General features: G+C 55.5%; 1 protein-coding gene across 1 annotated transcript; it reads left to right on the top strand.

The window, feature by feature from the left end:
* Positions 1-167: 167 nt before the first annotated feature.
* VIL1 (villin 1) lies at positions 168-23,265 on the top strand. Its single transcript, XM_075529611.1, has 19 exons — positions 168-242; positions 1,554-1,628; positions 2,881-3,077; positions 3,985-4,093; positions 4,272-4,382; positions 5,643-5,845; positions 5,923-6,001; positions 6,861-6,959; positions 7,557-7,710; positions 8,507-8,607; positions 8,697-8,834; positions 9,383-9,541; positions 11,492-11,671; positions 12,103-12,248; positions 13,020-13,164; positions 14,052-14,240; positions 16,493-16,561; positions 17,841-17,981; positions 23,152-23,265. Exons 1-19 carry the CDS (start codon positions 168-170, stop codon positions 23,263-23,265), a joined length of 2,484 nt encoding a protein of 827 aa, XP_075385726.1.
* The last annotated feature ends 302 nt before the right edge of the window (positions 23,266-23,567 follow it).

The raw sequence follows: 23,567 nt of genomic DNA, 5'->3' as shown, positions 1-23,567 counted from the left end.
CACGTGGCCTTTGGTTCATGATGGGGATTTGCTGGGCTCCAGAGCGGGGCCCCTGGACCCGGGGTGCCGCGCCCCACTTGTCCCCGCCCCCCCGCCCGTCCCCCCCCCTCCCCCCCCCGTCGCTCTGAAGCCCTTGCCCTACACTCTGCCCCTCAGGCTCGTCCACGATGACCAAACTGACGGCCCAGGTCAAAGGCTCGCTCAACATCACCACTCCCGGGGTGCAGATATGGAGGATCGAGGTGAGGAGGGGAGGGCGCTGCAGATGTGGAGCTCCAGGGCAGGACGAGCCCTGCAATGGTGTTTGTTCTCCTGAGCCCTGCCCTGCTGGCCCTGGCCACCTGCGCCTGTCATTGTCGACCCAAGCCTCGCCCTTCTCTCCTCCACGCCTGTCCCTGTCGCATCACTCACCTGTCCCACTTCCTCCTGTTTTTTCCAGAACTTTCTTTCTTCCTCCCTGTTTTCTCCTATCCTCTTCCTCATTCGTCTGTCAACAGTCCCCTCTGTCCTGCCATTCTTCTGTTTTTAAAAGTATCCTTTATTTCTTGATACTAACCACGATACCAGACCAAACCGTGCTGTTGGGTCAATTCGGGCTCATATAGTGATTTTCCATTGGACTGCTGCTAACCGCAAGGTCAGCAGTTCAAAACCACCAGCTGTTCTGTGGGAGATAGTTGAGGTGTTCTACTCCTGTAAAAAGTGAGTTTCCAAACCCACCGGGACAGTTCCATCCTGCCCTACCTATCAGGTTACTGTGAGTCAGAATTAATCTACTTGATGCCAGTGAGTTGTGGGACCTCTGGTGGCATAGTGGGTATGAGTTGGACTGCTAACCCCAAGGTCGGCAGTTCGAAACCACCAGCCTCTCTGAGGGAGAAAGATGGTGCGTTCTACTCCCATAAAGAGTTAATGCCTAGATCTGCTCAGCCAGGCAGGGGCTGTGCTGTGGTACCCGGACTGGGGATTGACAGGGTCAGGGAGATAGCAATCTGTTGTAAAACAGTTAACACCAAAAAACCAAACTCACTGCCATCTAGTCAGTTCTGACCCAGTAGGACAGAGAATAACCGTCCCTGCGGGTTTCCAGGACTACGGACATCGTGATGGGCATAGAACGCTTCACCTTTCTCTTGGGGAGTGGCTGGTCCCTAACCACTTTGAACTTTGTGGTCGGTCAGCAACTCCTACTCCCCTATCCTACTAAGACCGCTTGTTTTCATGGGAATGTATCGAGTGGTGTTTGTGGTGGCTTCAAGTGATACTGGCCGGGTTTGAGTCCGGTGAGCGGCTGGACCTGCCGTCCTCCCTGAGCCCCTTTCCTCCCGGATCCCCTGTCCTTTTTTCCTCCCTCTTCTCTTGCTTTTCCCTTCTTGTCTCTTCCTTTCTGTTTTCCTCGCTCTGTGGCCAGCTCTCCTCCTTCTCAGTCGTCCTCCTGGTCCGTGTTCCCAAGCTCTCCGGCTACTTGTTCTCTGCCTCTCCCTGTGGGGCGGGGGGCAGGGCTTGCCCGGGGTCCTGGGGACTCAGGACAGCCCCCCTCCTTGTCTCTCTAGGCCATGCAGATGGTGCCTGTCCCAACCAGCACCTTCGGGAGCTTCTACGACGGGGACTGCTACATTGTCTTGGCTGTGAGTGCAGGCTGGCAGGGGAGGGGCAACCTAGGACCCGGCCCGCTCTTCCACAGGGGTCAGACGGGGTGTTGGGGAAAGCTTGCCTGGGTTCCCCCCCCCCCCCCCACACCAGCATGACAGGATTTACTGTGTGCCCCAGGGCCCTGCCTTGGGCCAGCTCTGTTGGTGGCCGAAGAGACCCATCCTGCCACTGAGCCATGGAGGGAGGCCCCGTGTTATGTGTGCTGTGGGTGGATTTAGAACAGTGGTTCCCAGCCTTCCTCATGCTGCATCCCTTTCATCCAGTTCCTCATGTTGTGGTGACCCCCATCCATAACATTATTTTTGTTGCTCCTTCATAACTGTAATTTGCTACTGTGATGAATCATAATGTAAATATCTGATATGCAGGGTGTATTTTCATTGTTACCAATTGAGCATAATTAAAGCATAGTGATTAATCACAAAGACAATAGGTAATTGTATATTGTGAAATATTTATTTCTAATGACAAATAAATGAAATTTTGGCTTGAAGCATGGTGTAGCATGGGTAACAGTCTTACTATAACAACAGTTAACTACATTGCTACATTTAGCGACAGTATGCAGAAAAAGCCAACCTCTGTGGAAAGGTTGAGATAGCTGCATATGGGCGGATCCCCCTGGTGATGGATAGAGGAGCCGTGTCTCGGTTCCTAAGACCGTTGGAAACATGGGTTTTCTGATGGCCTTAGGTGACCCCCGTGAAAGGGTTGTTCAACCCCCAAAGGGATCTCGACCCACAGGTTGAGAACCACTGATTTGGAGTCTTGAAGGAGGACATTCTGGATGTCACCCAACCTTGAGCCTCCATTTCCAAACTTTCCTCGTCTTCATGTCACCTACTTGATGTTTGCCACATTCTGGCACCACCTGGACTCTGCAGTCATTTGTCATCTTTCTCACCATGGTGACTAGGCTTAGCATTTAAATGCATTCAATTAAAAATGGGAGTTTGCTTCATCTTGTCCCTGGGTACCAATGACATGTGGCCAATAGTAAGCAGCGGTAAAATATTTACATGAAAAATTTTTTACATGATGCCTACACTGAGAACCCGTGTTTGGATGTGACTTCAGGACTTCAGACACCTCTGATGAGGAGAGGGAGGCCCTGACCCCCCCTCCAGTGGACGCCGCTGAACCCCGTTCATTGTGGCCTGGGACCCCGTGGCATGGGGGCAGGGAGCAGCGGTGCATTTCAGGTCCCTCAGCAGCCCTCTCCCCTAGACCCACAAGACGAGCAGCAACATGTTGTACGACATCCACTACTGGATCGGCCAGGCCTCGTCGCAGGATGAGCAGGGAGCGGCTGCCATCTACACCACGCAGATGGACGACTTCCTCAAGGGCCGGGCAGTCCAGCACCGGGAGGTCCAGGGCAACGAGAGCGAGGCTTTCCAGGGCTACTTCAAACAAGGCCTCGTGTACGGACAGAGCAGGCCAGGGCCTGGGCAGAACACCCAGACTGGGAGGGGGTGCAGGGACCAGGTCTGGGCAGTCAGTGAGAAGTGACTGGGCCAGGAAGGGAGCCTACGGTGGTGGGAGGGGGTTGTGATGGAGACCCACGTGGCTTTGAGGGGATTTGTCCTCACCTGTCCCCACTTCCTCAAGCCCATTTCTGCGAGTGCACTGTCCTTGTCTCTTGTCCCTCTGAGTATGCTGTCCCTGAGGTCACTCCCATGAGTTTCCTTCTGTAAATCAACTCCCATCAGATGTCCTACCGAGCTCAGTGTCTCAGGAGGCCTCTGGCCATCACACCAAGCTCCTGTCTGGCCAAAGGACCAAGGCCTGCCTCCACCTCCCCACACCTGCCCAATTTTCTCTAAACCAAACAAGCCACACTTAAAATCTTTAATTCCCTGCTTTTCTTGAAATGTCTGAAGTGCTGCTTCCCGATGGAAATAGTTTGGAGTGGAATGAAGGCGAGCCAGGAGCTTTCGGCCCTCCAGTTGGCCGCAGTCCCCACCCCTCCCTACTGTCTGGATTTTGCTGCCTCCCATGCTCCCTGCAAGTGCTCTCCCCGCAAGCATGGGAGCTGCCATTCCATCCTTCTTATCTAGCACTCCATCCCCTGATGTCCCAGGCTCTTCCTCATCCACACTGCACCCTCTGCAGGGTTGGACCTGCATGAGGTGTGCAAAGGAGGCAAATTTGAACTCTCAGGGACAGCGTCGGAGAGAGACTGATTCAGTGCCTCAGCAGACTCCCCTGCCCCCTAGGCTTGCCCCCCAGATGGTCCCCTGGCAACCTTGGTCAGCCTAGGTCTAGAAGGGCAAGCTCTTGCGGGTCTTCCCTGGTCCAGCTCCCTCTGTCCCCTGCCCACTCCTATAGCATCCGCAAAGGGGGCGTGGCTTCGGGCCTGAAGGATGTGGAGACCAATTCCTATAAGGTCCAGCGGCTGTACCATGTCAAGGGCAAGAGGAACGTGGTGGCAGGAGAGGTGGGCACCCCTGGGAACAAGGCCGGAGCAGTGAGCTGTGGGGCATGGCCTCCAGATCACCCTTCCAGCCTGGAGTGGGCAGAGGCGGGGAGAGCGGGCTGGGCTGGAGGGCAGGAGCTGGTGGACAGTGAGTGGCATCTCGTGGGGGCCTAACGGCCCCGCCCACGTGGCGACGCAGGTGGAAATGTCCTGGAAGAGTTTCAACCGCGGGGATGTGTTCCTCCTGGACCTGGGCAAGCTCATCATCCAGTGGAACGGGCCCGAGAGCAACCGCATGGAAAGACTCAAGGTGAACCCCGAGGGGACCCCCCTGCCCCCGCAGGTCCAGCCTTGTCAGCCCAGAGGGGAGCGGAGGGGTTGGGTGAGGGTGGGTGTGGGGAGAGGGTATGCCTGAGTGTGTGTGCCCGAGGTGTCAATCAGCTCAGCAAGGCCTTCTGCTCAGCCTCACTGAGTCCCTGCTGAGTGGCAGGGAGTCTCTGGGGGTGCAGATTGACTACCAGCCTCAAGTTTGGTGGTTCAAACCGCACTCTGCCGCCCCAGGCACCTGGGGAGACAGGTCTGACCCAGAACAGCCAATGGAGCAGTTCTGCTTGGCACACACAGGGGGCGCCCACAGGTGTCCTGTCCACTTGATGGCTGGTTGTGTGTGTGTGTGTGTGTGCGCACACACACACTAGTTATATAGCGCCTGAGAGTTGAGGACTGAGGGGCAGGTGTAGACCTAGGGGCTCAGGGAAGCTTCTGGGAGAAAGCGAGGAGGACAAGCCCTAGGGCAGGGGTCTGCCAGGAAGGGGGCAGGCAGGTCATCTTCACAGGGAAAGTCATAGAAGCCCGTGGTGGGTGTATTCTCAGGGCCGTGGGAGACTGTTGACAAGTTGTTACGGCTAGAAGACCTGGTCTCATCTGTGAGATCGTTCTGTGTCCTTAGCAGCGATGAAGCAGATGGGGGCCTTGGAGAAATGGGCATCTCTGTAGGCACGTGGGTAGGGTGAGACTTGGAGGGTGAGGGCCCCAAGCGTTCCCTGTCTGCTGGATGCGCTCTGAGTGCCATTTCCAGAGAGAATAGACCGGGCTGTGGCAGACTTGGGTTGAAATCGAGAGTTCGGTTTGGGACATCTTAAAATGGTGGTGCTCTGCTTGGGAATTGGGCACACAAAGCGAGAGCAGAGAGCTGGGCTGCAGGCGTGTGTGTGCACGCACACACATACATGTTGTGTGGGCATGCCTATGGCTTCTTGAGCTCCAGAGAGACCACTCTGTGGGGGATTGTACCCGGGTCTGGGTGTGTCTGTGCACACCTACGAGGGACTGCGTTGTGTGCGTGTGAGCATGTGTGTGTGTGCATGTGCAGTAGGTCCCGTCCCACCCCCAAACACCACTCCTGCCTAGGAGGAAAGCTGTTTTGCGTGCTGAGAGACGTGGGGCAGGTCCCTGTGTGCTCGGGCTGCTTCGGGCTGGGCTGGGGCTCACCCAGGGTGGCTGGGGTGATGGATGGATGGCAGGTCTGCCCCTGCCATCCTTCATGGATCACCTGGGACCTCCTTGATAGGGCATGACCCTGGCCAAGGAGATCCGTGACCAGGAGCGAGGCGGGCGTGCCCACGTGGGCGTCGTGGAGGGGGAGAACGAGAAGGCGTCCCCCGAGCTGATGGAGGTGATGAACCACGTGTTGGGCCAGCGGAGGGAGCTGAAGGCAGCTGTGCCTGACACAGTGGTGGAGCCTGCGCTCAAGGCCTCCCTCAAGTTATTCCAGTGAGTGTCCAGCCGGGAGCCGCGCGGGGAGACTAGGGAGCCCTCCCTCCTAACGGAGGCCTGCCTTTGTCCTGCAGTGTGTCGGATACGGAGGGAAAGCTGGTGGTGAGAGAAGTGGCCACTCGGCCGCTCACCCAGAACCTGCTCAGTCACGAGGTGAGCCCCCACCCCAGCTCCCAGCTACCCCAGGACAGAGGAATTCTAGTAGGATGAGGTGGATGTGGGAAGGGAAGAGACTTTAGATCTATACCTATACATTTGATGTATGTGTGTGTGTGTGGGGGGGGGGACTATATACAGTAAGACACGTGCCAACCCACTAATGTCACGTGTACTTTGCAGCTTCGGGAATTACGTTCTTCAAGCTGGGCTTCAATCTTTCCCTCTGGGGTCTAAATTCAACCCTAAATCAGACTCACTGTCATCGAGTCGATGTTGACTTATAGCGACCAAGGAGCTCTGGGGTCTGGTGGTTACACCTTAGGCTGCTCACTTCAAGGTCAGCAGTTCGAAACAACCAGCGACTCCCTGGGAGAAAGGTGGGATTTTCTACTCCCCTAAAGAGTTACAGTCTTGGAAACTCACAGAGGCTGTTCTACCCTGTCCTGTAGGGTTGCTAAGAGTCGCATTCCAAATTCTTCCCCTCTATTAAGAAGGCCCCTGAGTGTCTCATGTAACCTTTTGAATTGCTGTTTCCAGTGTGATGACAGGTTAATTATTTAGAGAACACAAGACAGACATTACTTTTGAAGCTAACTTGTGGTTTAGGCTTAAAGATAGCTTCTGAGAACAGCGTTGGCTGGAGGTTCAGATATGAAGCTTACAAAGCGATCCTTTTGGAGAATGATCCAGCCTCAGTGGCTCCAGAAAGTCTGGATTCCACAGGAATCTGAAATCCTCTCTTCCACACCTCCCCCCACGTTTGATCATCAAGAGGCCTGTGTACCAGAGTCCCTTAGTCCCACCCACTCACCACCTGGGGGAGCTCATCCGGGTCTTTGCCTCTCCCCTCCAGGACTGTTACATCCTGGACCAGGGGGGCCTGAAGATCTTCGTGTGGAAGGGGAAGAAGGCCAATGCTGAGGAGAGGAAGGGAGCCATGAGCCAGGCCCTGGTAGGAGTGGGGCTCAGGGAGGAGGGAGAGCGAGGTGAGGTGCTCAGACACCTTCAAGGAGAAGGACATTGGGGCTCAAAATAGGCAGAGCACCAGGGGGAGACTCTGGGCAAGGGGTGAGGTCCATGCGGTGGCCATCTGGCTGGCTGGGGGGGGGGGGTGTTCCTGCAGCCCAGGGCCTGCCTCAGGAGGGGAGTGCTCATCTTCTGGTTCAGACCTGCACCAGGGAAAAGAGAACTGGAGGCTGGCCTTTGTTTTAGCGCCTGGAGACTTGGCTGGGCTGGTCCGAATTCGGGGTCACTGCCTGGGCTGCAGTCAGTAACCCTAACTACTTAGGCTCAGTTTTGATTGATGGTTGGGGTCAGCACAGGGGTTGGAGGCGGAGGGTCAAGACAAGAGTTGAGGCAAGGCTATATTTGAACTTGGACTTGTGGGTCATCATTGGGATTAGGTTCGGCTCCAATTTGAACTTGGGGCCAGCATTAGGTCTGCCCTTGAGCCTGATTTGGGCTAGGGAAGCCTGGCTGACTTTGACTGTCATAGGGAGTGGGGTCTCAGGATGGGCTACAGCTCCCAGCCACCCCCTTTTCTATCCAGAACTTTATCAAGGCCAAGCAGTACCCACCGAGCACGCAGGTGGAGGTGCAGAACGATGGGGCCGAGTCGGCCGTCTTCCAGCAGCTCTTCCAGAAGTGGACAGTACCCAACCGGACCTCGGGCCTGGGGAAAACCCACACCGTGGGCTCCGTGGGTGAGCGGGAGGGGCACCAGAAGCAGGGAAAGGGAGTACCCTGACCCTGTCCTACCCATCCCTTCCCTTCCCAAGCAGACTTTACCAGGCCCTAGTGAGGACACAAGGTGACATTGGTAAACTCCAAAACAGGACCAAAGACCAACTCACTGCCATGAGCTCAATGCCGAGACATGGCAGCCCCATAGGACAGGGTAGAACTGGGCCTGGGAGGTCCCGAGACTGTAACTCCTTATGAGAGTAGAAAGCCTCTTCTTTCTCCTGGGAGTGGCAAGTGGGTTTGAACTGCTGGCTGTGTGTTTAGAAGCCCTGTTCGTAGCCATGACAGCATCTGTGAAAATGCAAGGGATTCTTGAAGGCCAGCCTGCCAGCCGGGAGCTGCTGTCTTTCACAAGGACTGGGCTTGGCCCCAGTCAGCAAGCTCAGCACCAGGTCGCTGGAGGAGGAGTCCAGGATGGTGTCCCAGCCCCACGTGCTGGGGTCGGGGGCGTGCTCCCTGCTGAGCTGGGCTTCCTGGGGGTATCCCTGTGCCCCTACTCCACTCGCCCCCCCACCCCGGCACTTTTGAAACATGCAGTCCAGCAGCCATGGTTCTCTTTCCAGAGCGCTGCCTCTCTAACTCTGTGGCCTTGGGCCAACTACCGACTCACTCCAGCCCCACTTTCCTCCTTGGGAGAATGGGTGTCAGAATGACAGCCACCCTTGGGGCTGTTATGAGGACTTGGGGGCCAGGTAGGCCAAGTCACCTGCCAGGCCTCGGTTGGTGACACGGCTGTCGTGACTCCCACCACCCCAGCCAAGGTGGAACAGGTGAAATTTGACGCCGCCTCCATGCACGTCCAGCCTCAGGTGGCGGCCCAGCAGAAGATGGTGGACGACGGGAGTGGGGAGGTGCAGGTATGGCGAGGGGAGCAGGGCCCGGCGGGGTGGGGCAGGGGTGAAGGGAGCCTGTCCTCCGCTTTACACGGGCCTGCCGTGGTGTCCAGATGTGGCGCATTGAGGACCTGGAGCTGGTGCCGGTGGAGTCCAAGTGGCTAGGCCACTTCTACGGGGGCGACTGCTACCTGCTGCTCTATACCTACCTCATCGGAGAGAAGCAGCACTACCTGCTCTACATCTGGCAGGTCAGGCCCCGCCCACCGGCCTCTGCTACGCTAAGCGCCCCTTACCCCTGAGTTGCCTATCTCTGGTGCTGGGGAGCTCACCCCCTCAAGAGGCAGCCTGCTCTCAGGTCTCCGCTGGCTGTGAGATCTGACCCTGACCGCTCCTCCTTTTGGCTTCTTTGAATCTCCTGCCTACTCCCATCTCTCTCACACACACACACACACACACACACACACACACACCACACCTCCATGTTCCCTTTGCTCTGCCTTGTGGTATGAGCGCCCCGTCTGTCCAGAGAGAGGGCTGGGGATGGGAGGGAGGGTGGCACTTTGGTGTTGCTTGGGCGGGGGTGTGCTGCGCCAGGGAAGGCACCATGAGGTTTGGGGTCAGGACCGGGCTGAGACTGGGAGGGATTGGGTTGGGGCTGGGGTGACAACTGAGATCAGAGTCCGTCTGTCCAGCTGGGTTGGAGGTCAGGTCAGAAATGCAGTCAGCTGCTGCTGAGGCCGCGTGTGGGTGCTCACCCTGTCCCCCTCTCTTCTTCTGCCCCCTCTTTACCCACCAGGGCAGACAAGCTAGCCAGGATGAAATTGCCGCCTCGGCCTATCAGGCTGTCATCCTGGACCAGCAGTACAACGACGAGCCAGTGCAGATCCGGGTCCCCATGGGCAAGGAGCCCCCCCACCTCATGTCCATCTTCAAGGGACGCATGGTGGTCTATCAGGTAGAGCGGCTGACCTGATGGTGGTGCTGACTCGCAGGATCCACAGACGTGTGTGTGTGTGTGTGATGGCAGGGAGGGGGCAACTCTGAGGACTAGAGCCCGGTCTGCATCTGTGGGGGTGAGGGTGTGGGAGGGGTCTGAGGAAGGGGAGCCGACCGCTGGAGACCCCCTTCCCATGAGTGGGACTGAGAATAGAAACCACCAACCAGTCACTTCACCTGCTGCACGTACATCTGCTACGTGTCAAGCATGGCCCACCTTCCACCAAGTAACGCCTGAATCCTCTTGAAAAGGGAAGTTACCTGGCTGGGTTTGCATGGGCGCACACACCCTTCCAAAGGGCCCTGGGGAGTCCCAGCAGACGGAGGCACGCGAGCCGCATGGACTCCATAACCCATGTTCTAAGCATTCACCCTGGTGCTGCTGTCCATTGCGGGTTGAGCTGCTGACCACAAGGTTGGCAGTTCAAACCCACCAGCCACTCTGCGGGAGAAAGAAGAGGCTGTCTGCTGCTAGATTTACAATTTCGTGGGTGAAGGGAGACAGCAGACGGTATAAGATATGAAAATAATAATTTGTAATTTATCAAGGGGTCATGAGGGCAGGAAGGGAAAAGGAGCTGATACCAAGGGCTCAAGTAGAAAGAAAATGTTTTGAAAATGATGATGGCAATATATGTACAAATGAGCTTGATACAATTGATGTATGGATTGTTATAAGAGCTGTAAGAGCCCGCAAGAAAATGAAGTACAGTTTCAGAGCCCTAGATAGGTGCTCTAAGAGTCAGGGTCTGGCTTGGTTGGCTTTTGCTAAATACACAGCCCTTTGCCAAAGAAACCCCAAACTCACTGCCATCGGGTCAGTTCTGAGTCCTCACAGTGACCCGGTAGGACAGGGCAGAACCGCCCCTGTGGGTGTCTGGGGCTGAAGCCCTTCACGGGAGGAGAAAGCCTCTACTTTTCCCCAGGAGTGGCTGCTGGTTTTAAACTGGTTTTAACCTGAGGTAAGCAGCGCAATCAGTGCATGACCACTTCCCTACTAGGACTCCCCAGCCCTTTTCAGAGCCCCCCGGGGGGCGGGGCAGGCTGGTACTTCCCTCCTCTTGGTGGGAGAGGAAAGTCGGAGGCTGTGTCTGAGCGGTGCGCTCTTCCGGTGTGCAGCAGAGCCACCAGGGGAAGCCAAGTCCAAGGGGGACTGTGAGTGCACTGATTAGGACCAGGCCGGGGATTCCTGGGGAAGGGCGTCCCAGGGGATCCTGCCGCTGGGGCCAGAGGGGTCGGGCTGCAGCAGGGACAAAGGTTGGGGAGAAGCCTCACCTGATGGGAAGGCCAGAAATACAGTTTTCAACTTCCTCCCCTGGGGCCTGGGAATGCTGGGCGCAGGGACTGAGCCCACAGGGACTCATTGTCACCCCCCCGCCCCCCGCCTCTCAGTGTGTCAGGGAACGGGGCTCCACTGGGGCTTCAGTGGTTGTGTGTTTTCCCCAGGTCGACTACCTGGCCTTTCTTCTGACACTTGTGGCCGGACTTGAACCTCCAGCGTTTCAGTCCATGACCAAGGGCACTGAGTGTGTGCGCTGCCCAGGGGCAGGCTCTTCTGTGGCAGTGCGGACACACAGAATGTGTTAGGGCAGCGGTTCTCAACCTGTGGGCCGAGACCCCTTGGGGGTCGAATGACCCTTTCACAGGGACTGCCCAATTCATCACAGCAGCAAAAAGCATTTTATGGTTGGGGTCACCACAACACGAGGAACTGTATGATAGGGTCACGGCACGAGGAAGGTGGAGAACCGCTGGGCTGGAGCGCAGTCAGCCATCGTAGAAGCCAGAAGCCGTATTTGTGAAAGATCGACTTGTGCCATCGATGGCGAAGAGGCCAGGGGCCACCAGTCCCACTCCAACCCCTTTTCCTCTTTGAACACCCCATCATGTGACCCCTCTCTCCTGGCAGGGAGGCACTTCTCGTGCTAACAGCTCGGAGCCCACACCCTCCACACAGTTGTTCCAGGTTCAGGGAACCAGCGACACCAACACCAAGGCCTTTGAGGTCCTGCCTCGGGCCAACTCCCTCAACTCCAATGATGTCTTCGTTCTTAAGACCTCGTCCTGCTGCTACCTGTGGTGCGGGAAGGTGTGTGCTGGCCCAGAGAACCCCATCTCTATGGGGGGCCTGGGATCCCCCAGCCTCGGAGCAAAGCCCGGTTAGGTCGACCTGGGTTCTGCTTTCTCTTTTCCCAGCTGCCTCTGGGGCGGGGTCTCTGCCACCTCTCTAGCTCTGGCTCTTCCTGGCCCACTCACCTCTAGCCAGGCCTTCTCTGCCTGTGTCTGAGGTCTGAGCCTGCCGCTGTCTGCCTGTGTCTGGCTCACTATCTCTGTGACAAGGACCCTCAGCCTCTTGGGGGGCTCTCATCTCTGCCACTCTTAGGAACATCAAGGGCAGAGGAGAGAGTGGCCCCACTTAAGCTGTGCATGGGGTCTGACCCGAGAGCATTCTGGGGAAGGGTGGGGGCCGGAGGTGGCATGTGGCCTCCTGCAGCCCACCTACCGCTCCCCTTCTTCCAGGGCTGTAGCGGGGATGAGCGGGAGATGGCCAAGATGGTGGCCGACACCATCTGCCGGACGGAGAAGCAAGTGGTGGTAGAAGGACAAGAGCCGGCCACCTTCTGGATGGCGCTGGGTGGGAAGGCCCCCTACGCCAACACCAAAAGGTAACCCGAGCCTCTGGCCCACCTCCCAAGGCTGGTGGTGGTGGTGGTGGCGGCGGTGTGTGTGTATCTCCCCGGCCCCTCCACGCCTGTGGTCCAGAGCCTGTGTGTGTGTCTCCCCGGCCCCTCCACGCCTGTGGTCCAGAGCCTGGGGCAGGCACAGACCGGGACGCTGATGGCTGCAAGATGAATTGGGGCATATCACCTTCAGTGTTCATCAGGGCTTGTCTGAGGCCTGGGTGGGGCGGTGTCTTCCCTTGGCAAAGGGCATGCGCAGCCATAGGAGGCAGCTCAAGGAGAGGGCCAGGTAGAGGTCTGCCCTCCCAGGAGGAGGTGACAGTAGCTTAACCCTTGACACAGGCCCCAGGTTCTGGGCATCACCAGGTAAAAACCTCCCGTTCTCTCTCCAGCGCAAAAGCACGAGAGCCTTGGCAGTGCCAGCAGCAGGAGGAACAGAGGGGAAGCCCAGAGAGCCTCCTCACAGGACTATAGACAAGGTCCTAGGATACAACACTGCCATCGAGCCAATGCCAACTCATAGTGGTCCCATAGGACAGGATAGAATTGCCCCTATGAGTTTCTGAGACAAACTTTTTATGGTAACAGGGAGTCCCGTCTATCTTCCTTAGAGTGGCTGGTGGTTTCGAACTACCGACCTTCTTGGCTTCCCATTTGGAAATTCCTCCTGCTTCGGTGCTCCTATGTCTCCCACCCACCTCCACCTCCCACCCCTACCCCCCCCCGACTTGACTCGGCCCTCTGTCCATCGCGCAGGCTGCAGGATGAAACCCTGGCCATCACACCCCGGCTCTTTGAGTGTTCCAATCAGACCGGGCGTTTCCTGGCCACCGAGATCCCCGACTTCAACCAGGACGACTTGGAGGAGGAAGACGTGTTTCTGCTGGATGTCTGGGACCAGGTAGGCTCAAGGTCTGGGCCCCTGGAGTCAGGAAGAGGAGGGTCAATGTTGTCTCCGCTCCCACTGTGTTCTCCCTGGGAATAGTCCTAGGAAGAGCGGGAACTCCAGAAGGGGAAGCAGCAGATGGGGCATGCGATAGTTTATTGTGCCAGCCTGGCCGATAAACAAAAATAGGATTAACTGAAGGGCAGAGGGATAAATGGCTCAGTGAGCCTCACCTTGGTTGTTCTGTGCCTCAGTTTAAAGGGGTACACTACCTGTGGGATGCCTACCCTGTGGACTGTGTCGCTGTAAGTTGAGGTCCCTTTAAGCCCACACGATTGGAATGTTCATCTCTGGAGCTGGGGACTGACAGTTGATGACAGTTGGGGACCTGCCTTGCTGTTTGCTGCCTGGGTATATATAGCCCAGCTCTCTATACAGAAGGGGACTGGCAACTGGCAGCTCTCGAAACTTGAAGGACTGCTAGTGTCTCACTGCTTTATAATTTAACTGTTAATTTCTTGTATTATCTATCTATATATTATTTAATGGTTTATTTCTTGAATTATATATCTATCTTTATAAATATATTTATATATAATTACTAGCAATCTGGTTTGTCTCTCTAGAGAACCCTGTCCAATACAGGGCATATGCCTGGAGACTCAGGAAGGGGTCTGGGGTATCTTCTCCCCTTTATTTCATGGGCCAGCAGCAGTGTGTGGGAAGGAACTCAACTCCTGGGGGTTGGGGAGTCACAGACTTGCAGACTCTGTGCCCAATCTCCTCACTCATTTCCCAGATGCCACAGGCAAGGCCCAGGGCCACCTGGAGGGGACAGTGGGAGGCCCTGAGGGGGCACCTATTGGGCTGAGTCCAGAATGAGGTTTATTCCTGTGCCGCAGGTCTTCTTCTGGATCGGGAAGCATGCCCGGGAGGATGAGAAGGTGGCGGCGGCAGCCACGGTGCAGGAGTACCTCAAGACCCACCCCAGCGGCCGCGACCCGGAGACACCCATTGTTGTGGTGAAGCAGGGGCATGAGCCACCTACCTTCACAGGCTGGTTCCTGGCCTGGGACCCCTTCAAGTGGGATGTGAGTGAGCCTGGCATTCTCTCCTTCCCTCTCCTCTCCTCTTCTGTCTTGTCCACGGCTTCTTCCTGGCACCCTCCCTGGGGTCAGCGCTGACTGCCACAAGCCTTCCTGCTCCTCGGGGACAGGACCTGCTTACCTGAAGGGACTTGGGTAGCATCAACACCCAATGAACTTGTCAACAACTAATGAACTTGGTGTCTACCGCTACGGATGGTGGTATGACGCCACCGAAGCTCCTTAGGAGACCCAACCCATTGCAACAGGGTTGACTGTGACTCCTAGCCACCCTCTAGGACAGGGTGCAACTGTCCCTGTGCGTCTCTGAGGCGGGGACTGTTTATAGGCGCAGAGAGCCTCATCTTGCTCCTGAGGAGTGGCTGGTGGTTTTGAACTGGTGGACCTTGGGGCCAGTAACCCACATTGTAGCCAGGACTCTACTCCCCCCGAATCACCCACTGAAAAGCGAAGGCGGCACAGGTCTCAATGGCCACCGCTGAGCGGAGTCAGAACAGCATGGGAGGCCAGGCTGCAGTCCGAGTTTTGTGCCCCCTGGCGAGGGGGAGGGCGGAATTCTGTTGGAAACCTGGGCCCTAGTGGAGAGCCTTTGGTTCTGCACTGCACGGAGCAGGAACTGCTTGGGAGCCTGGCCATGTGCATTACAGCGAGCCCTGGAAGTGCAGTGGTTATGTATTGGGCTGCTGACCACAGGGTCGGGAGTTCAAACCGACCCTTTACTCCTGGGGAGAAAGACTTGGCTTTCTACTCCCATAAATAGTTCCAACCTCAGAAACCCACACAGGGGCAGTTCTACCCTGTCCTGGATGGTCACAGTGACCCGGCATCGACTTGGCGGCAGTGAGTCTGGTTTTGGAGCTTTTGAAGAAGGATGTCATTCCCTCAGCTGCCCTGGCCACCTTCTCCGGCGCCAGAAGCCACATGGCGGCAGTGCCTGCTACACTGGGCAGCACCTGTGTAGCACATGTCCCTCCTTGGAGAACGTCCTATCGGCACCTCGTTCTGGAGAAAAGGAAGCAAGTCACTTCTGAAGGGAAGACCGGTGTTTTTCTGACCCTAAAGGCCTAAGCAAAATGGCTCACCCATGGGGTCCTCGCCCACGGGAGAGGGCACCAGACAGTGAGGGGTGCTTGCTTGAAGGACCTGAGAGCAGCCACGCCCAGGGGGGACCCTCACGGTGGAGCAGCGGAGGTTTCCCATGGGAGGGTCAAAGCCCGCGGTAGAGCGAGGCCAGGCTGGACTTTCTGCTCCTCTACACGGATTGATGCTGGAGTGCCCAGGAGTTAAGTGGTTATGTGCCAGGCTTCTGGCCCAAAGGTCTGTGGTTCAAATTCTGAGAGAAGAGATCGGTGACCTCCGGTAAAGATTAAAAACTCAAACCCATGGACGGGGAGTCAGTTCTGCCGCATAACAGACCCAAAGGTCTTTAGGACTGATCAGAGCTGTCCCTGTGGGTTTCCGAGGCTGTAAATGGGTGCAGGAGCAAGAAGCCTCAACTTTCCCCTGCTGACCTTGTGGTTAGCAGCCCCCGTGAAGCCCACTGTACCCCAAAGGACTCCTTTGCAAAGAGTACAGCCTGGGAAACCGGGACAGGCTGCTCTGCGACAGACAGTTGTGATGACACCTCAACATGATGCCACAGTCAGGCTTCGGGAGCAGGGGGCCCTTGGGTGGAATTGCTAAATTTTAATTTTTTTAATTCAGTGATTGGAGAGTCTAGTCTTGAGCCTGCATTCAAACAAATTCTAAGGCTGCAAATGGAGGAGCCAGAGCATCTCATATCTGCATCTGGGCCCCAAGTCATACCCCAGAGCCTTCTCCTCCCCTCATCCACAGCCTCATTCATTCATTCTGCATGAATAAGCGATGTGTCAGGCTTAGGACCTGGCACTGGGGAAATGAAGATGGGGCCCCCCAGGGAGCCATGATGCCTCCCACCCCCTTCACTCCTTTGCAGCAGGGTCCTCCCCTGACCTCAAGGCAGCCCCCCAGTTCTCCCAGAACCCGAGAGCAGCTACGGGCACAGACGCCTGAGCGTGTCAGGCTGGGCGGGACCAGTCGGATTCCATGCCCGCCATCTAGCCTACTTCCAGGGGAACCCCCCACCCCAAGCCCCAGCCGGGATGTGTCCCCTGCTCACCATGAGGCCTGGCGTCAGCCTCCTCCCCACCCCTGAAGGAAAATGGCCTCGTGCCCGCTCTGCGTTATCTCATCTATCACTTTGACTTTATTTGTAGAATGTCAGATCCTACGAGGAGCTGAAGGGGGACCTTGGAGACCCGAGAGACTGGGGCAAGCTCACTGCTGTGAGTAAGGGGGAGAGGGAGGGATGGTCGGCCTTCTCCTTTAACACCTTCTTGAATCGGGTGCCAGGTGGCTGGCCCTCTGGTGGCCAGCTGGTGATTAGGAAGTTCCAGAGACAAGCCACTCTCCACACTTCCTCTGTCTCTTCTTGCTGTTTGTACCGCCTCCAGCTGCTGTGTCGCCTCGTTCACTAGTGAAAGGGGCTCAGATTCTCTCATTCAGAGGAGTCTTGCTGATTGGAGGAGGGCGGGAAGCTTATTAACACTCAGATGCTGAGGCCTGCTCCCAGATTCCAGTTGGTAGCATTGAGTTGGGACCTAGGAAGCTGCTCCTTTTTTAACCAAGGACCCAGATCACTGGATGGGCTCAGTCCACGGGGAACACACTGAAAAATAATGCTCTCTCTGCACATGCTCCTTCCAGGTGGGGGTACCAGCAGCATGGTCCATTTTTCAATTAGTTGATGACTGTGCTTTGAGTCTGTGGACCTCTGGCCTTGAGTCTGGGAACACAAAATCCCAAAAGTCTTGCTTTCAAGAGTTCCTGGCTCACAGGGGGAGCAAGACAGGGCAGATGATGCAGAAAAACACCCAGGACAGGAGAGTAACCTCACCAGCCGACTGGGGCCACCAGCAGCTGACACACAGAGCGCCTCTCCCCACCCACAGGCCAAGTGTTGACCCTGAGCAGTAGCTCACTCCCATTGAAGGTTGGAAAGTGCCCACAGGGCAAGGCTGAGGGAATGGACAGGAGCCCTGGCAAGGGCTAAGCACTTGAGTGGAGAAGGCTGTGGGCTGAGCCTCCGGCCCCTCTGTGGGAGAAAAGACCCGGTCATCGGCCCCTGTAAAGATGACAGCCCCAGGGGCCCCACGGGACAGGTCTGCCCCACCCCCGTCGTTCTTCTCGGTCTCCGAGTCAGACTTGGCATGAAGGCACACGTCGATGGCAGGTGAATCTGCAGGTGCCAGTTGCAGAGCAGGGTCCCGTGGAAGAGGGTCACACATGGGCCCGGTCGGTCTTGAATACTTCAGGAACCTTTGCAGGAGTGAGGCTATTGAACACAGTAGCCAGTTCACGCCCATTGGCTTCGACTGGTTATCGTCCACTGCATTCTGAGCTGGTGGGTCTGGTCCGTGTGTTTGTGTTCTTGGAGGAGCATGTGTGTGGGAGTGAGTGAGTGGCGGGGCAATCAAGGCCCTGGAACCAGTGCTCCAAAGCTTGCTGCAGAGGGAGGGAGTGACGGAGTAACCCAAGTACCGGAGCTGTCCACTTCCTCCCTAGGAGATCACCAACCCCGAGCCGGACGTGTTCAACGCCAACAGCAACCTTGATTCTGGGCCCCTCCCCATCTTCCCCCTGGAGCAGCTGGTGAACAAGTCGGTGGAAGAGCTCCCCGAGGGGGTGAATCCCAGCAGAAAGGAGGTAAGTCAGACCTTCCAGGGGGGACAAGAAGATACCATCAAACTCACGGCCAGCGGGTCGATGTGGACTCATAGCAACTCGATAGGACCGGGAAGACCTGCGCCTGTGGGTGTCTGAGACCGCAACTCTTGCCAGGAGTAGAAAGCCTCATCTTTCTCCTGCAGAGTGGCTGGAGGCGTCAAACTGCTAACCTTGTGATTGCAACGCAATGTAGGGTAACCACTAGGGCATCACAGAGCCCTGATAAAGAGATAGGGCTTGTTTATTTGGGAATGGTCCAGTTGCCCCCGCCCCCTTCAACTATTGCGCCTCTGCAGATTTGGAGGTGCTGGGGATGCACTGGGAACAATACAGGCGAGTCCCCCTTATCACCGGCCTCAGGCTTCCATCCCTCACAGGAGGGGCATCAAAGAGGCCTCCTTATAGGAGCCTTCAGGGTCAGGAAGAGCCACAGAGGTGAGTGCAGGTGCTTCGGTCAGAGATTTCGGTCTGAAAGGTGAACAGGAATTTTTGAAACCAAGGGGATAGGGGCGGGTTATTTCTGGAGAAGAGACTACTGTGTCTGGCACCCAGAGGCAGAGACTAGTGCAGTGTGTGGCCAGATGGCAAGGTGGCCAGAGTGGCTGCCGGCTGAGGGCCGGGCAGAGGCGGTTGCCAAGGAAGGTGGGACCCTGAACCGGTGAGGGCCTTCTTGTCCATGTGAGGAGTTGAATTCTCCCTCCTGAAAGTGGAGGGAGACCGCGAGGGCATGAAGCAGGGGACTGATGGAGGGATGTGCATCTTGAAAAGATCATCGTTAGCTCCTCTTGAAGATGGGACGGTGGCTGGCCAGGACGACACAGGAGGCCAGCTAGCAGAGCGGTGCTACCGGAGCCCAGGAAGGTGGAGAGAAGTTGGGAACTTAGGGAAATATGGAGGAGGTCAAGTCAACAACCCTTGAGGGTAACTGGACCAAGGGTGTGTCAGAGAGTGGAACCAGGAGCCACTTTTCTGAGATACAAAACCCTGAACACAACCCATGGCCGTGGGGATGACGAAGTGCCGCAGTGGTTTGCAGTCAACTGCTCTCTAAGCTAGAGGCTGGCAGTTTGAACTCACCCAGCACTGTTGTGGCACAGAGGCCTGGGCATCTGCTCCCCAAAGGTCACAGCCCTGAAGGCCCTCTGGAGTTCTCCTTGGCACATGTGGGTGTGAACGCAGAGGGGATGGTCATGACTTTCGTGGTAGCTGTGTGGTACACTACGTGTTCAGTGGACAGTTAGACTTGAGTCTTCGAGACGCGTAATGCATCATCAGAGAGCCCAGCCCAACCTGCCCTTTACCAGGGACAGCGCTATCGGCACATCCTCTTCCCTGCCAAGAAGAGCAGGGGGAATCAGTGTCCTCCTGCAGCACTGAATGGGTTGCAGTCTGAGCGACAAGCACCCTCTGGTACACAGAACCCGCAACCAAGCTCATTGTCACTGAGTCAATGCCAGCTCATAGTGACCTTCTCAAGGGTTTACAAGGCTATGCAGCTTTATGGGAGCAGACAGCCTCATTTTTCTTCTTTGGAGTAGTTGGTGGTTTTGAACAGTTGACCTAGTGGTTAATAGCCCAATGCCTAACCTTATGCAGCACCACCATGGTTTGTTAGTACAAAGAACCAAACCAAAGTCAAACGCACTATTCAGACTCATAGCAACCCTATAGGACCAGAAAGAACGTTGCCCGTGGGTTTCTGAGACTGAAACTCTTTATGGGAATAGAAAGCCTTATCTTTCTCCCGAGGAGTGACTGGTGGTTTCAAACTGTTGACCTTGCGGTTAGCAACCCAACTTGTAACCACTACACCACCAGGGCTTCTTGGTACATAGAAAGTACACCAGAAATGCAAGTTATTGTTCTTATTGTCTGGTCCACAATGGGAAGAAACAACTGATACCTACAGAGGCAAACAAGCGACTTGCCATTGTCACATTAACGTTCACTGTCAATTCCAACTTTAATGACCTTATAGCTCAGGGTAGGACCGCCCCTGTGACTTTCTGAGACTATAATTCTACAGAGAGTAGAAAGCCTCATCTTTCTCCAACGGAGTAACTGGTAGTTTCAAACTGCTGACCTTGTGGGTAGCAGTCTATCTCGTAACCACTATACCGCCAGGGCTCCAGGGCTAGCTGGCTGCAAAGCCAGGTCTGTCTTCTGAGTCCACTTGTCCCATTGTCTCCCACAGTCAAAAGAACATTTCTAAAGGGCAGGTGGCCAGGGTCCTTGAGCCAGATGACGGATGGGTTGAGTGGCACACACATATCCCACCATGCCTGAAGCGTCTTTAGCCCTGTTCTTTTCACAACACCCCCATCATAAAAAAAATCCAGCTTTGAAATGACTGTGGTGGAATTACTCACCTTGGCCTGTGTTTAACTGAGTGAAAGTCATATTGGCTTGTCAGTGGTGCTCACTTTGGCCCACGGGGTGTGGGGCCTGGCTGTCTATGCGTGGTAATCAATGAATAAGCTATGGGAGGCGGATGTGGCCCTGGGTGTGGTGGGTAATCAGCTGTTGAAGGATTCAAGTCCACTGGGATGGGCAGTCTCTGCTATCTAGCCGGAGGTCAGGGTCCAGCTGAGAGGAAACTGGGGACTCAGCCTGGTTGGGTCAGAGGACAGCGTGGGCCCCTACAGACTGTGAGGGACTGGTGGATACTTCTAAAAGCAGCCCTGCCCTCTTCCACTGGGGTCCAGACCACCCATTTACTCCCTAACAAGGACTGCCCTGCCCGAGGGACCAGGAAGGGTTCTCTGAAACCCGGAAGAAAGTCCCAGGGGCAGGAGGCCAGTGGATTGAGTTTAGAGAACGAGGCTGTCAGAACCACCTGGGCTTGAGCAATCAACAGGTGTTTACCACACAGCTGCTCCATTGTGGGCTTCTCCCCACCGCCCCCACCCCCGCACCAGCCCCCAGATAAACCTCGGCTGGTTGTAATTTTGTAAGCTACAAAGCTGAAGCTACCCATACTGGTGAACTCTTGATCAGTTACAAGCCTGATATCTGCCGGGCAGGTCCCAGGGGGAAAGGTGAGAGGCCACCCTTTATCACAGTGCTGCTGAAATCGCCCGAGGGAAGGGAGAGTCAGTGCGGGGCAGTGCAGTGCGGGGATTTGGAATGGAAGAACCATGAACTTTGGCTTCTTCACTTGACAATGAGAATCTTCGGGTGCCTCTGTAAATGCTACGGCGGCACATGGGTTAAAATTCTGCTGGTTTTGCTTCCCAGGGAGGGTCAAGCCCTACTGGCCTCGTCACTAGTCTAATTTGGTCCAAAGCAAGGTTGGGTCTAGAAGGGAGTCACTCCTGCTCGTCATGGACTCTTGCTAGGATCCTGTGGCCGCAGCAAGCAAGTTTTACATGTCCAGCCTTGGGCGGCGACTCCTGGGCCCACCTGCCTCCTCTCTGGGCTACGCTTCTTCATGACAGGTTGCTTGGTTGTTGAGTAGACACATAAATGATACTGGGTCAAGGCCCTTTCCTAGGTGGTTTTTCACCCACAAAAGCTTATGCTGTTGTTAGGCGCCAGTGAGTCAGTTCTGCCCCATAGGGACTCTATGCACCATCAAACAAGACATCCTCCCAGCGATACATAAGCTTTATCCCATGGTTGCAGCCTCTGTCATTCCATCTTGTCAAGGACCTTCCTCTTTTTCACCGCTCTCGTCTCTCTCCAGGGACTGGTCTCTCCTAATAATACGTCCAAAGTATCTAAGACCATGTCTTGCCATCTTTGCCTCTACGGAGCTCTCTGGTCGTACTTCTTCCAAGACAGATCAGCTTGTCCTCTTAGCAGCCCATGGCATTTTCATTACGTTGCTACAGCACCTCGATTCAAAGGCATCCATGCTTCCTTATTCAGTGTCCAGCACTCACATGCACACGTGAAAGGCTTGGGTTCAGGTGCACTTTAGTTCTCAAAGTGACATCCTTGCTTTTCAGGACTCTAAAGAGGTCTTGTGCAGCAGGTTTACCCAATGTAATGTGTCTTTTGATCTCAACTGCTGTTTCCATCAGCATTGATTGTGGATCCAAGACAAATTCAAACTCTTCCCCATTTATCATGTTACCTATTGGTACAGTGGAGGATTTTGGTCTGATTTACATTGAATCACGACCCACACGACCCACACTGAACACGGCAGTCCTTCATTTTCATCAGCAAGTGCTTCAAGCCTTCACTTTCTTTCAGCAAGGCTGTCATCTGCATTGCGCAGGTTAATAAGCCTTTCTCCCATCCTGCCGTATTCTTCTTCCTTTAACCCAGCTCCTGATGATGTGTTCAGCATGCAGCTTGAGTTAAGTATGGCGAGAGGGTAAAAGCTTATAAAGCAGCAAACATAGGCCTTTCAGACATTCCTCCCACTTTGTATCAGAAAAACTGAGAGAGACCTTGAAAGGGAAGCAATTTCTTAAGCAGAGTTAGGCAGATGTCTTATTTCAGGGCGACTGTGTACCAAACAGGTCAAGCTACCATGACACAGTCTGTTATGTTCCAGGCTTTTGGAACCCACCCCCAAATGCTGCCCTTACCCTCCATGACTTGACCTTGTCTACACTCTTGCTCTTCATTCAACTAGTTAGTTCTTGCTCTTCATTCAACTAGTTAGTCTTGGATACCCCTAAGACTGAGGTTCTCAACCTGTGGGTTGCGACACCTTGGAAGGTCAAACGACCCTTTCACAGGGGTCACCCGATTCATTAACAGTAGCAAGGAAAATAGTTTCATGGGTGGGGGTCATCACAAGAGGAACTGTATGAAAGGGTCATGGCAACAGGAAGGCTGAGAACCACTGCCCTAAGAGCGTTTCTACCCTGTCCTACAGAGCCAGTCAGAATCAGCTCGAAGGCAGGGAGTTTGGCTTGGCTTTTAGGGCATATCCGTAGAACCCACTGGTAGTCAACAAGAGCTTGCTTGGCAGCTGACAGAAAGGTTGGAGATTTGGGCCCACCCAGAGGCACCTTGGAAGAAAGGTCTGACGACCTGTGATAAACCTCCATCGGAAACTCCATGGAGCAGAATTTTGCTCTGATACATCCGAGGTCACCAATGAGTCAGATCTGACTCCATGGCAAAGGGTTCATATGACTCATTCGAGTAAACCCTGGGTAGGAATGTGATCCTTGCCCTCTGTTTCTAGGCGCACCTGTCCCCGGAGGATTTCGCAGAGGCCTTGGGGATGACTCCCGCTGCCTTCTTGGCCCTGCCTCGGTGGAAGCAACAAAACCTCAAGAAGGAAAAAGGCCTCTTTTGAAAAGCAAGAGGAGCTGCGGCTGCAAAGCACTAGCCGCCCCTGCTTGCAGCTTCACTGCCCATCCCGGGCCCAGTGCGACCTGTGTGTGAACCCAAACTCTAGGCCCCTGGAAGGCCTGGGATCCCCTGCCAGCACTCCAGGTAGCTGGGGCCCTTGTCCCAGAGGGCATCACTTTACCCTCCTTCCTCTCCAGCTTCTGCTTCTTAGAAGGGCAACCGAGCACTTGACAGCACATCAGGGTGGGGAAGGGGGTGGTGGTGTTTGGTATCTTTCTCAGAGCACTGGCGCTTCCTCCTCACATG

The sequence above is a fragment of the Tenrec ecaudatus genome, chromosome 13 (genome assembly GCF_050624435.1).
Source record: "Tenrec ecaudatus isolate mTenEca1 chromosome 13, mTenEca1.hap1, whole genome shotgun sequence".
In the NCBI taxonomy this organism is placed as follows: Eukaryota; Metazoa; Chordata; class Mammalia; order Afrosoricida; family Tenrecidae; genus Tenrec; species Tenrec ecaudatus.
This window is presented reverse-complemented; position numbering and strand designations above follow the sequence as displayed.

What these genes read in the sequence shown, in the direction of transcription:
- VIL1 (XM_075529611.1), top strand. Translation starts at nt 168, where the DNA reads ATGACCAAACTGACGGCCCAGGTCAAAGGCTCGCTCAACATCACCACT. An exon ending in TACTTCAAACAAGGCCTCGT is followed by an intron (nt 3,078 to 3,984) that starts GTACGGACAGAG and finishes CCACTCCTATAG; the next exon opens with CATCCGCAAAGGGGGCGTGG. An exon ending in GCCTCCCTCAAGTTATTCCA is followed by an intron (nt 5,846 to 5,922) that starts GTGAGTGTCCAG and finishes TTTGTCCTGCAG; the next exon opens with TGTGTCGGATACGGAGGGAA.